Source organism: Amblyraja radiata, chromosome 5, assembly GCF_010909765.2.
Source record: "Amblyraja radiata isolate CabotCenter1 chromosome 5, sAmbRad1.1.pri, whole genome shotgun sequence".
NCBI lineage: Eukaryota > Metazoa > Chordata > Chondrichthyes > Rajiformes > Rajidae > Amblyraja > Amblyraja radiata.
Window position 1 is genome coordinate 110,140,628 of NC_045960.1, and position 12,589 is coordinate 110,153,216.

At 47.8% G+C, this 12,589-nt stretch overlaps 1 protein-coding gene across 1 annotated transcript in view; it reads left to right on the top strand.

The window, feature by feature from the left end:
* The window catches only part of armc2 (armadillo repeat containing 2), a 100,642-nt gene extending 88,053 nt beyond the window's left edge, over positions 1-12,589 (top strand). The window contains exons 15-18 of the mRNA XM_033021967.1: positions 1,059-1,172; positions 6,632-6,764; positions 8,154-8,314; positions 11,913-12,589. Coding sequence (XP_032877858.1) covers positions 1,059-1,172; positions 6,632-6,764; positions 8,154-8,314; positions 11,913-12,085 — 581 coding nt within the window. The 3' untranslated portion in view covers positions 12,086-12,589. The remainder of the gene's footprint in view (positions 1-1,058; positions 1,173-6,631; positions 6,765-8,153; positions 8,315-11,912) is intronic.

Here is a 12,589-nt window from a genome sequence, read left to right on the forward strand (position 1 = left end):
GATGGAGAGAGAGGGAATGCAGGGGTTACTTGAAGTTAGAGAAATCAATATTCTGGGCTGTAAGTTGCCCAAGCGAAATATGAGGTGCTGTTCCTCCAATTTGTGTTTGGGTCACTGGTGACAATGGAGGAGGTCTAGGACAGAAAGGTCAGTGTGGGAATGGGATGGTGTTGAAGTGGTTTGGTAAATGGGAGATCAGTCCAGGCGCACTGAGCGAAGGTGTTCTGCTAAACGATCGTTGAGCCTGCGCTTGGTCTCAGCGATGTATACGAATCCACACCTGGAACAACGGATACAGTAGATGAGGTTAGAGTAGGTGCAAATGAATCTCTGCCTCAACTGAAAGGACTGGAACTCCAACAGTTATGCCTTGGTTTAAACCAGCATCTAGTGGTGCAGCGGTAGAGTTGCTGCCTTACAGCGCCAGAGACCCAGGTTCAATCCTGACCTCGGGTGCTTATCTGGTACGGGTTTGTCCGTTCTCCTTCTAACCTGCGTGGGTTTTCTCCGAGATCTCCGATTTCCTCCCACACGCCAATGACGTACAGGTTTGAAGGTTAATTAGCTTGGTATAATTGTAAAATGCCCCTAATGTGTGTAGGATAGTGTAATAACCCTGTCCCACGGTACGAGTTCATTCAAGAGCTCTTGTGGTAAGCACGGAGAATTAACGTAGCGGGTACGTCGGAGCTCGGGGACGTCTCCTAGCGGCTCGTAACACTAACGGCAGGTACTCGGGAAGACTCGCTAACGGCAGGTAAGCACGGGAAGACTCGTGAAGATTATTCAACACGTTGAAAAATGTCCACGAGAGCCCCGAGTACTGACGAGTGGCCATTACCGTAAATCTCCGTGTTTGAATCAGGGCAAACTCGGGAGAACTCTTGGAATGAACTCGTACCGTGGGACAGGGGTTTTAATGTGTGGGGATCGCTGGTCGGCACGGACTGGGTGGGGCTGAAGGACGTGTTTCCGTGCTGTATCTCTAAACTAAATATCAATGTTGCAATTGAAGTCCTCTATCAGTAACCACGATCTTAATTTATTTCCCTTTTCAGTAATGATGAAACTTCTGCTGTGTAACAGCATGGATGCAATTCTGGAAGGAGCCCGGGTCTTTGGTAATCTCTCTCGATCCAAGGAGATCCGTGACTTCATTGTACAGAAAAATGGTAATGAGAATATATCTGTAGACTTTAGAGATACAGTGTGGAAACAGACCCTTCTTCCCGGGATGGAAATGTCAAAGTCCCGAGGGCATAACTTCAAAGTTAAACGGGCAACGTTTAAAGGAGATGTGCGGGGCAAGTTGTTTTTTACACAGAGGGTGGTGGGTGCCTGGAATGCGCTGCCAGGGGTGTTGGTGAAGGCAGATACGATAGTAGCATTTAATTAGGGTGGTGGATGTATGGAAAGAGCTGGCAGAAGAGGTAGTTGAGGCAGTTACTATCACAACATTTAGACTGATACATGGATAGGACAGGTTTAGAGGCATATGGGCCAAATACAGGCAAGTGGGACTGTTGTAGATGAGACATGTTGGTCGGAGTGGGCATGTTGGGCCGAAGGGCCTGTTTCCACACTGTATATGACTCGATAGGCACATGGATATGGAGGGATATGCATCACATGCAGGCAGATGAGATTAACTGATCTTGGCTTCATGTTTGACACAGGCATTGCCTGTCAAAGGGCCTGTTCCTGTGCTGGATTTTGCTATGTGTAAGAAGGAACTGCAGATGCTGGTTTAAACCGAAGATAGACACAAAAAGCTGGAGTAACTCAGCGGGACAGGCAGCATCTCTGGAGAGAAGGAATGGGTGACGTTTCGGGTCGAGACCCTTCTTCAGACTGGTTAGGGATAAGGGAAACGAGAAATATGGATGGTGATGTGGAGAGATAAAGAACAATGAATGAAAGATATGCAAAAAAGTAATGATGATAAAGGAAACAAGCCATTGTAAGCTGTTCGTAGGGTAAAAATGAGACGCTAGTGCGACTTGGGTGGGGGAGGGATAGAGAGAGAGAGGGAATGCCGGGACTACCTGAAGTGAGAGAAATCAATATTCACACCACTGGGCTGTAAGCTGCCCAAGCGAAATATGAGATGCTGTTCCTCCAATTTGCGTTTAGCCTCACTCTGACAATGGAGGAGACCGAGGACAGAAAGGTTAGTGTAGAAATGGGAAGGAGAATTAAAGTGTCCAGCAACCGGGAGATCAGGTTGGTTCACGCGGGCTGAGCGAAGGTGTTCCGCGAAACGATCGCCCAGTCTGCGTTTGGTCTCGCCGATGTATAAGAGTCCACATCTTGAACAACGGATACAGTAGATGAGGTTGGAGGAGGTGCAAGTGAACCTCTGCCTAACCTGAAAGGACTGTCGGGGTCCCTGGACAGAGTCGAGGGAGGAGGTATAGGGACAGGTGTTGCAACTTCTGCGGTTGCAGGGGAAGGTAGCTGGGGAGGGGGTGGTTTGGGTGGGAAGGAATGAGTTTACCAGGGAGTTGCGGAGAGAAATGGGGTGGAGATGGGAAAATGTGGATGGTGGTGGGATCCCGTGGGAGGTGATGGAAAGTTTGGAGGATTATGCGTTGTATGCGACAGCTGATGGGGTGGAAGGTAAGAACTAGGGGGACTCTGTCTCTATTAGGGGAGAGGGGGGCGCAAGGGCAGAGCTGCGGGGTACCAAGGAGACACGAGTGAGGGCCTCATCTATGATGGGAGAGGGGAACCCCCGTTCCCTAAAGAATGAGGACATCTTGGATGTTCTAGCACGGAACACCTCACCTTGTGCGCAGATGCGGTGTAGACGGAGGAATTTGGGAGTAGGGGATAGAGTCTTTGCAGGAAGCAGGGTGGGGAGAAGTATAGTTGAGATAGTTGTAGGAGTCAGTGGGTTTGTAATAGACGTCAGTCTATAGTCTATGTTCTCAACATCCCTCTATTCTTCAAAGTCTCGTCTGTTGATTAGTAAGTTTAGTGCCAAGGAAGGAGAGTTTAGTTTGTTGTCTCTAGAGATTTCAACAAAGCCGTACCAGGCATGAACCTTGTCTGCCTATCATTACAGAATTTCACACTACTTTTTTTGGATCATTGTTTTAAGATGACCTATTGAAAAGAATGCAATCGGATTTCAATTGGAATACACGCTCAGATCTTTTAATTCACACATAACCTACCGAGCAGCATCATTGTTCAAGGTTTCAGAAACGGAAGTATCGTTTTAATGCCTTCTGCTGAGGTAGGAGTAGTATTCTCCTGAGGTAGGAGTAGTTTCCAATTCATACAAAGTGGCTCGGACAGGATGGAGCCTTTTCCAGGAGTTACTTGAAAGCCAGCTTGGCTCTGATGCTGGCAATCTTGCCGTGAGACAGATTCTAAGTTAAAAGACCCATTTCAGCTCTTGCGCACATCGTTTAGATTGTTGTGCAACAGTGTAATGCTAGGCGATGCTTTGTTTGAGTTTGCGGCATTAGTTTGCATGTCTCAACATTTTAAACTCAACTAGCGCATTTATTTTTGTAACCGGAGATTGATAAGAAGATTCGACCCGAAACGTCACCCATTCCTTCTCGCCAGAGATGCTGCCTGTCCCGCTGAGTTCCTCCAGCATTTTGTGTCTACCTTCGATCAATGACAATAGACAATAGGTGCAGGAGTAGGCCATTTGGCCCTTCGAGCCAGCACCGCCATTCAATGTGATCATGGCTGATCATCCCCAATCAGTACCCCGTTCCTGCCTTCTCCCCATATCCCCTGACTCCACTATTTTTAAGAGCCCTATCTAGCTCTCTCTTGAAAGCATCCAGAGAACCGGCCTCCACCGCCCTCTGAGGCAGAGAATTCCACAGACTCACCACTCTCTGTGAGAAAAAGTGTTTCCTCGTCTCCGTTTTAAATGGCTTACCCCTTATTCTTAAACTGTGGTCCCTGGTTCTGGACTCCCCCAACATCGGGAACATGTTTCCTGCCTCTAGTGTGTCCAAGCCCTTAACAATCTTATATGTTTCAATGAGATACCCTCTCATCCTTCTAAACTCCAGAGTGTACAAGCCCAGCTGCTCCATTCTCTCAGCATAGAAATGGGACAGTTTCTTTCAGATTTAGGTGCAGTTTCTTCACAGCTGTTTTCAGGCAACAACCATCCTATCACCAACGGGACCTACCATCTACCTCGAAGATGGATACAAAATGCTGGAGTAACTCAGCGGGTCAGGCAGCATCTGTGGAGAAAAGGAATAGGTGACGTTTCGGGTTGATACCCTTCATCAGACTAATGAAGGGTCTCGATCCGAAACGTCACCTATTTCTTTCCTGCAGAGAAGCTGCCTGACCCACTGAGTTACTCCAGCATTTCCCCAGCATATAAAGATATGCACAAAGGCTTCCCGACGGGGACTGGGAACGCGGCTGGAGGCCTTTATCGAGGCGCCGCGGTCTCGATGCCTTCTGGATCGGCGTGTACAAGCCCGGGCCGGGGACTCGCGAGTCGGACGGAGGAGCCGGGCCTCACGGGTCGGAGTCCTGGTCGGTGGGCCTCGGTGGTGGTGAAGCCTCAATGAGAGCGTGGAGGACCACAGTGAGGGGGAGAAGAACAATGGAGGATCCGGCGTGGAGGGACCGCTGTGAGGGGGGGGGGAGGGGAGGGGGAGAGCAGTGGACAATTGGGGAGGGGGGAGAACAAAGGACAATGGGGACCCGGTGTGGGGGATCCACTTTGGGGGTGGGGGAACAAAAGCGGGAGCTGAAACTTTGACAGCGTCGTGGGTGGCTGCTATTTGTATACGTTGTGTTTGCAAGCAGGGAATCTCACTGTGCCTGGTGGCACGTGACAATAAAGTATTCCATTTCATATGCAGAATGTTTCTGAGTAAATATTAACCATGGAAAACATAACAAAACACTTTTTTTGTATTAGGGAGTCTGCATCCTGCGGGCATGAACATTGAATTCTCCCAATTTTGTTAGCCCTTGCTGTCTCCTCCCCTTCCTCAGCCCTCGGGCTGTCTCCTCCCATCTCTCAGCCCTTGGGCTCCTCCTCCTCCTTTTTCCTTTCTTCTCCCCGCCACCCCCCATCCCCCATCAGTCTGAAGAAGGGTTTCGGCCCGAAACGTTGCCTATTTCCTTCGCTCCATAGATGCTGCTGCACCCGCTGAGTTTCTCCAGCACTTTTGTCTGCCTAACAAAACACTTTGCAGCTTGTTGTCACATGCAAGTTATTGTACTTGTTTACAAAAAAACCTGTTTAAATTCTGGTTCTTTGGCTATGAAGCATTTTTGGGAGATGCCATAGATAATAGATGGAGCTTCTTCTTCTTTCGTGTGGCATGCACAGCTTAAAGTTGTATGACAACTTGTTCTATTTGATCTTCTGTTTGTGCACGTCTAGTTGATTGCATTAGTCGAAACAGGGCGGACCACGTGAAGGTTGCAATCTTCCACCCCATAGATTGATGATAGAGTCTTTTACTAATTTCTCTTTTAAGACAGAGGTACTTTAGTTTAGTTTATTGTCACGTGTACCGAGGTTACAGTGAAAAGCTTTTCATTGCATGCTAACCAGCCCGCGGGAAGACAATATATGATTACAATCAAGCCGTCCACAGTGTACAGATACATGATTTCTCTCACTTCAGGTAACCCCGGCATTCCATCCTCCAACCAAGTCACACCAGCTTCTAATTTTCACCCTACAAACAGCTCACAATGGCCTGTTTCCTTTATCATCCTTACGTTTTTGCATATCTTTCATTCATTGTTCTTTATCTCTCCACATCACCGTCTACATCTCTCGTATCCCTATTGGGCCTGTCCCACTTATGCGATTATTTCGGTGATTGCCGGCACCCATCATTGTTGCAGCAGGGCTCCGAATATTTCCAACATGTTGAAAATCCAGCAGCGACCAGAACAAGGTACGACTCTTTGGGCGACTACTCACGACCATACAGGCTTCACCCCGTGACATGTCGCCAGGGTGTCGCCTGTAAACATAGAAACATAGAAACATAGAACATAGGTGCAGGAGTAGGCCATTCGGCCCTTCGAGCCAGCACCGCCATTCAATATGATCATGGCTGATCATCCAACTCAGTATCCTGTACCTGCCTTCTCTCCATACCCCCTGATCCCTTTAGCCACAAGGGCCACATCTAACTCCCTCTTAAATATAGCTGTATAGTCGTGTGTAGTCTCCTCAGTCACCCAAAGAGTCGTAGAGTCTTTCTGGTCGCTGCTGAATTTTCAACATGTTGAACATTTTCGGCGTCCTGTGACGGTTGCCGGCAGTAGCCGAAAAAGTCGTGTAACCAGTCTGAAGAAGGATCTGGAGCCGAAACATCATCCATTCCTTCTCTCCAGAGGTGCTGCCTGTCCCGCTGAGCTACTCCAGCTTTTTTGTGTCTATCTACAGATACATGACACCTGATGAAGGAAATAACGTGAATCTGCCGTTGTTTAAAAGAGTGGAGGGGTTGTAATGCATGATTGCAGACCCACTCTTGTAACCACCACAAAAAGAGTCGCCTGGCCTGGGCGCCATCTCGGAGCCGTGGACTTTCTAAATTACATGGCATTAATAATTAGCAAAATCATATAAAAATATGTCACTTAAAATTATTTTTCTCCTCAGTGGACAAATTCATGATCACACTACTGGATGCCAAGCATCAAGATGTCTGTTTCGCTGCCTGTGGAGTACTTATAAACCTTACCGTTGACAAAAGCAAGCGCCCCATTTTGAAACAGGATGGAGGGATCAAAAAGTAAGTTTAAAGCCTCAATTCTCCACCCCAGTAAAATGAATAATGAATGGCGGTAAACGACTTTGCAGTCTTACTTCTGAGCTCAGCGTTTAGGTTAGTCTAGTTTAGAGATACAGCGCGGAAACAGGCCCCTCGGCCCACCAAGCCCGTGTCGACCAGCGATCACCCCGTACACTGGCACAATCCAATACATAAGAGACGATTTTTACAATTTTTACCAAAGCCAATTAACCTATAAACCTGCACGTCTTTGAAGTGTGGGAGGAAACCGGAGCATCCGTCGTCAGGATGGAACCCGGGACTCTGGCGCTGTAAGGCAGCAACTCTACCGCTGCGCCACCGTGCCGCCTTAACATCAAGGTTCAATATGCACATTTTCAAATTTTATGAACAATGTACCAATTGATGTAAAACAAAGTATAGGAAGGAACTGCATATACTGGTTTAGAGTGGATAAATGTGAGGTTATCCACTTTGGTGGCAAGAACAGGAAAGTAGACTATTCTCTGAATGGTGGCCGATTAGGAAAAGGGGAGATGCAACGAGACCTGGGTGTCATGGTAAGTAGTCATGCAGGCAGTGAAGAAAGCGAATGGTATGTTAGCATTCATAGCAAAAGGATTTGACTATAGGAGCAGGGAGGTTCTACTGCAGTTGTACAGGGTCTTGGTGAGACCACACCTGGAGTATTGCGTACAGTTTTGGTCTCCTAATCTGAGGAAAGACATTCTTGCCGTAGAGGGAGTACAGAGAAGGTTCACCAGACTGATTCCTGGGATGTCAGGACTTTCATATGAAGAAAGACTGGATAGACTCAGCTTGTACTCGCTAGAATTTAGAAGATTGAGGGGGGATCTTATAGAAACTTACAACATTCTTAAGGGGTTGGACAGGCTAGATGCAGGAAGATTGTTCCCGATGTTGGGGAAGTCCAGAACAAGGATAGAGTCACAGTTTAAGGATAAGGGGGAAATCTTTTAGGACCGAGATGAGTAAAACATTTTTCACACAGAGAGTGGTGAATCTGTGGAATTCTCTGCCACAGAAGGTAGTTGAGGCCAGTTCATTGGCTATATTTAAGAGGGAGTTAGATGTGGCCCTTGTGGCTAAAGGGATCAGGGGGTATGGAGAGAAGGCAGGTACAGGATACTGAGTTGGATGATCAGCCATGATCATATTGAATGGCGGTGCAGGCTCAAAGGGCCGAATGGCCTACTCCTGCACCTATTGTCTATGTTTCTATCTCACAAACAGTTGGATGGGCTCATGGATATGCAGGGAATGGAGGGATATGGACTGTGGGCCCAAGGTCCTGTTCCTGAGCTGTACTGCTCTACAGTCTATTCCACAACGCCCTTGTTTTTAAGCACTGTTTTTTTCTTGATTCAGGTTGATTGACTGCTTGAGAGACTTTGGACTCACTGACTGGCAACTGGCCAGTCTTGTCTGCAAAACACTTTGGAACTACAGTGAGAAAATAACGATCGCTGCATTGTGCTTTGGCGAAGAGGAGACTGGGGAACTATTGGAACTCCTGTCTGCATATTTAGGTACAAAAGGTTCAATGAGAAGTCATAGCAAATGGAAAAGAGATGTTGCCTGCGATGGCTATATTTGTTTATCTTGCACTAAACGTAATTCCCTTTATCCTACACTGTAGTCATGTATAATCTTTTCACCGACTGGTGTTTAGTTTGCTTTAGTGATACTGCCCGGAAAAAGAAGGTGCACAAAAATGCTGGAGAAACTCAGCGGGTGCAGCAGCATCTATGGAGCGAAGGAAATAGGCAACGTTTCGTCCCGAAACGTTGCCTATTTCCTTCGCTCCATAGATGCTGCTGCACCCGCTGAGTTTCTCCAGCATTTTTGTGTACCTTCGATTTTCCAGCATCTGCAGTTCCTTCTTAAACAGCCCGGATAAAAAGGCCCTTCGGCCCACCGAGTCCGCGCCGACCTACGATCCCCATACACTGTGGCACTATCCTACACACACACACACGGGGGAGCATTTACAATTTTTACCGAAGCCAATTAACTCCGCAAATCTGCACGTCTTTAGAGTGTGGGAGGAAACTGCGGGACGCGGGGAAAACCCACGCGGTCACGGGGAGAAGGTACAAACTCGGAACAGACAGCACCCGTAGTCGGGATTGAACCCGGGTCACTGGCGCTGTGAGGCACCAACTATACCGCTGCTCCACCGTGCACGCGACACAAAAACTTTTCACTGTACCCATGGGCGGAAATCGGGGGGGAGGAGGGACACACACACACGTCCCCCCCATGTTTTGAGAGGTGGGGGACAATCCCCCCCCATGTTCTGTAATTTAGAAATTCGGTGATAAAAATCTATTAAAAATCTCGGCTTTCCGCGAGACAGTGGGGGTGGGACTGATGATCGAGGGCGGCGATTGGACGAGAGAGACGTCAGTCAGCAGGCAGTGGGGGGGACATGATGATTCCGCGCGATGATTGGAGGAGGAAGGTGTCGGTCAGAGGCGGAAGTTGGGGGGTGGGACCGACGATAGAACGCTGTGATTGGAGGAGGGAGACGTCCTGGTGGAGCAAAGATCATAGAGCGGAGCTTTAATCGGCCCGTTCGCGGGGCCTTTCATCGCCCAGCGCGGCTTAAAATCGGCCGCGGGATCTTCCATCACCCCGCGGTCAAACTGCTGCATCAAGGTGATCGAGGCTCCCGATGTTGAAGCCCCCGCCGGGCGATGGAAGATCCCGCAGCCGATTTTAAGCCGCGCCAGGCGATGAAAGGCCCCGCGAATGGGCCGATTGAAGCCCCACGATTCTGGGCGGACGAAGCTGCTGTTGCTGGAGTTCTGAGTCGGTCATCAACCAGGTCAGCTCCCGATGTTACCGTTCACAGGGCCCACGGCTGAAGCCTCCCGTGTGTGTGTGTTGTGTCCCCCCCATGTTTTGGTCGCGATTTCCACCCCTGACTGTACCTTGGTAGATGTGGCAATAAACTAAACTAAACGAGCCACCATCTGCAATTCCTTGGTTCTAAAATAAACTTCGATCTCTCCTTATAATTGAGGGGCTCCAACGCAGACAGCATCGTGGTGAGTGGCCAGTTGGCCAGGCTCAAGGGCCTGTCCAGTGCAGTTGCATCTTCCCTATAGTGCAGCAGCCAGAACAGTGCAGTATTACCAACTAATACTGCTCCCTATTCTGGTGCTAGCACTCACACTACTTTCTGCGCCGCCTTCCTCTATTCTCCCACAACATTCGGGTCGCCCGTCCCCTGCTAATTTTGGATGTAGAACAGTACAGCACAAGAGCAGGCCCTTCAGCCCACTGTCTGTGCTGAACATGAAGCCAACTCCATCTCTCCATATCCCTCCATTCCTTGCATATCCATTTGCCTATCTAAAGCCTCTTAAATGCCATGATCGTATCTGCCTCCGCCACCCCTGGCAGCCCGTGCCAAGCACTCAACACCCCCTGTTAAACTTGCTCAGCACATCTCCTTTATACTTTGCTCCTCTCACATCGGCCTTCATCAGTCAGAGTATTGGGTATAGAAGTTGGGAGGTCATGTTGCAGTTGTATCAGACGTCGGTGAGGCCGCATTTACAGTGTTGTGTTCAGTACTGGGCACCGTGATACAGGAATGTTGTCAAGTTGGAACGGGTACAGACAAGATGTATGGAGCGAGCTGCCGGAGGAGGTAGTTGAGACAGGTATTATTGCAATGTTTAAGAAACATCAAGACAGGTAAATGATTAGTACAGGTTTAGAGGGATTCGGGCCAAATGCAGGCAGGTGGAACCATTGTAGATGGGATAGCTTGTTTAAGAAAAAACTGCGGATGCTGAAAAAAATCGAAGGTAGACAAAAAATGCTGGAGAAACTCAGCAGGTGAGGCCACATCTATGGAGAGAAGGAATTGGTGACGTTTCAGGTCGAGACCCTTCTTTAGACTGAATGTAGATGGGACATTGTTGGCCAGTGTGGGCAAGTTGGGCCGAAGGGCCTGTTTCCACACTGTATGACTATGACCATAGAGCTATGCCCTCTAGTATTTGATATGATTTTCCCATCCTGGTAGCTAAAGTATATTTGTGTTTAATTTAGCGCAAACACACCCCAACCTATCCTTTGAATCTCTCCACCGGGAAACTGGCTCTGGCCCTAGTTGAGATGAAACTACTTAGTATTTAATCATTTGTAAATCATAAAAGTGAGAAGAGAGTAAATAATTCTGCGGAACTCCCTGCTATCCTTGAATAGGGAGCAGTGCAGTATTAATTGGTGAAACATGAACTATTGTGTGCAGTTCTGGTTGCCCCATTGCAGGAAGGAATTGGAGGCTCTGGAAAGGGCGCAGAGGAGGTTTATAGCATTATAGAGTGATCCAGCGTAGTCCCTGCCTCAACTACCTCCTCTGGCAGCTTGTTCCATACACCCACCACCCTTTGTGGGAAAAGGCAGCACCTCAGATTCCTATTAAATGTTTCCCCCTTCACCTTAAGCCTATTACCTCTGGTCTTATTACCTCTGATTCACCTACTCTGGGCAAGAGACTGTGCATCTATTCCTCTCACGATTTTAAACACAAAATATGCAAAGTATGGAGGAATATGGATCATGTGGAGGCAGAGTTTAATTTAGAGATACAGCGCGGAAACAGGCCCTTCGGCCCATTGAGTTCATGCCGACCAGCCATCCCCATGCACTAGCATTATCATACACAATGGGGACAATTTACAATCGTCACCAAAGCAAATTGTTCTACAAACCTATATCTATTTGGAATGTGGGAGGAAACCGGAGCACCCGGGGAAAACCCACGCAGTCACAGGGAAGAAGGTACAAACTCCGTACAGACAGCACCCGTAGTCGGGATCGAACCCGGGTCTCTAGCGCCAGCCCATGGTCTTGGCCTTTTGGCATCATGTTCGGCACCAATATTGTGGGCTGAAAGGTCTGTTCTTGTGCCGTACTGTTCTATGTACTATCATTTGTTTTTGCAACATTTTCCATCTTGCGCTCTCCGTTTGCCACAGAGATAAGTTGCTTTTGTTTACCTGACATAACATCAAACTTGATTTTGCTTTAAAATACCCGATGAGGAGTTCCTTTCCTTTTTCTAAAAGCCGGCTTCTTTACTCATCCCGCTCTTTTGTTCCTCAGACGAAGGAATAGCCTTGGACTTGGAGACGAATGGTTCGGACGAGCAACTCGTGGAGCAGCACAAAGTTTGCTGGGAGTCGGAGTTTGTCCCTGTGGCACGACAACTATTGCAGAGGATCCAGAGGCATCACAGTCACCTCGAACCCCTACCCTTCTCCCCAGCACAGAACTGACCCTCCTCTCATCACTTCTTCCAGACGTATGTTGTGGTGTGGCGTGGTTAAAAAAAAACATGATTCTGTATTTCCTTGACAGATGTGGCCTTCAGTTGCGAACATTGAAGTTATCACCCAACACCTCCATTCCAGATCCAGATAGAAATGCTTTGTTTGCACTTTGCTTGATAGTTTAATCTACCCCATGGACAACAAAATCACAGAGCCTTGAAAATATGTTATTCCAAATTTCCGAAATTAACACTGTTAAATTGAGTGATGTGATTCTTCCGCTGGTTGCTGGGGGTTGGTATCTGATCTTTGTATGTGGCTTCCGTTATATTAATGTACAGTGTAAGATACAGAACCTGTCTGAACTATAATGATAACCGAGGTTGAAAAACGAAATATATTTTTGTACATTATGAGTAATTTCAGCTCAAACGAGGCAATCTAATTTAATGTGGATATCAATTTTTCGTTTGATAACAGAATAAAAATTCTACATTTATGTCTTCATTA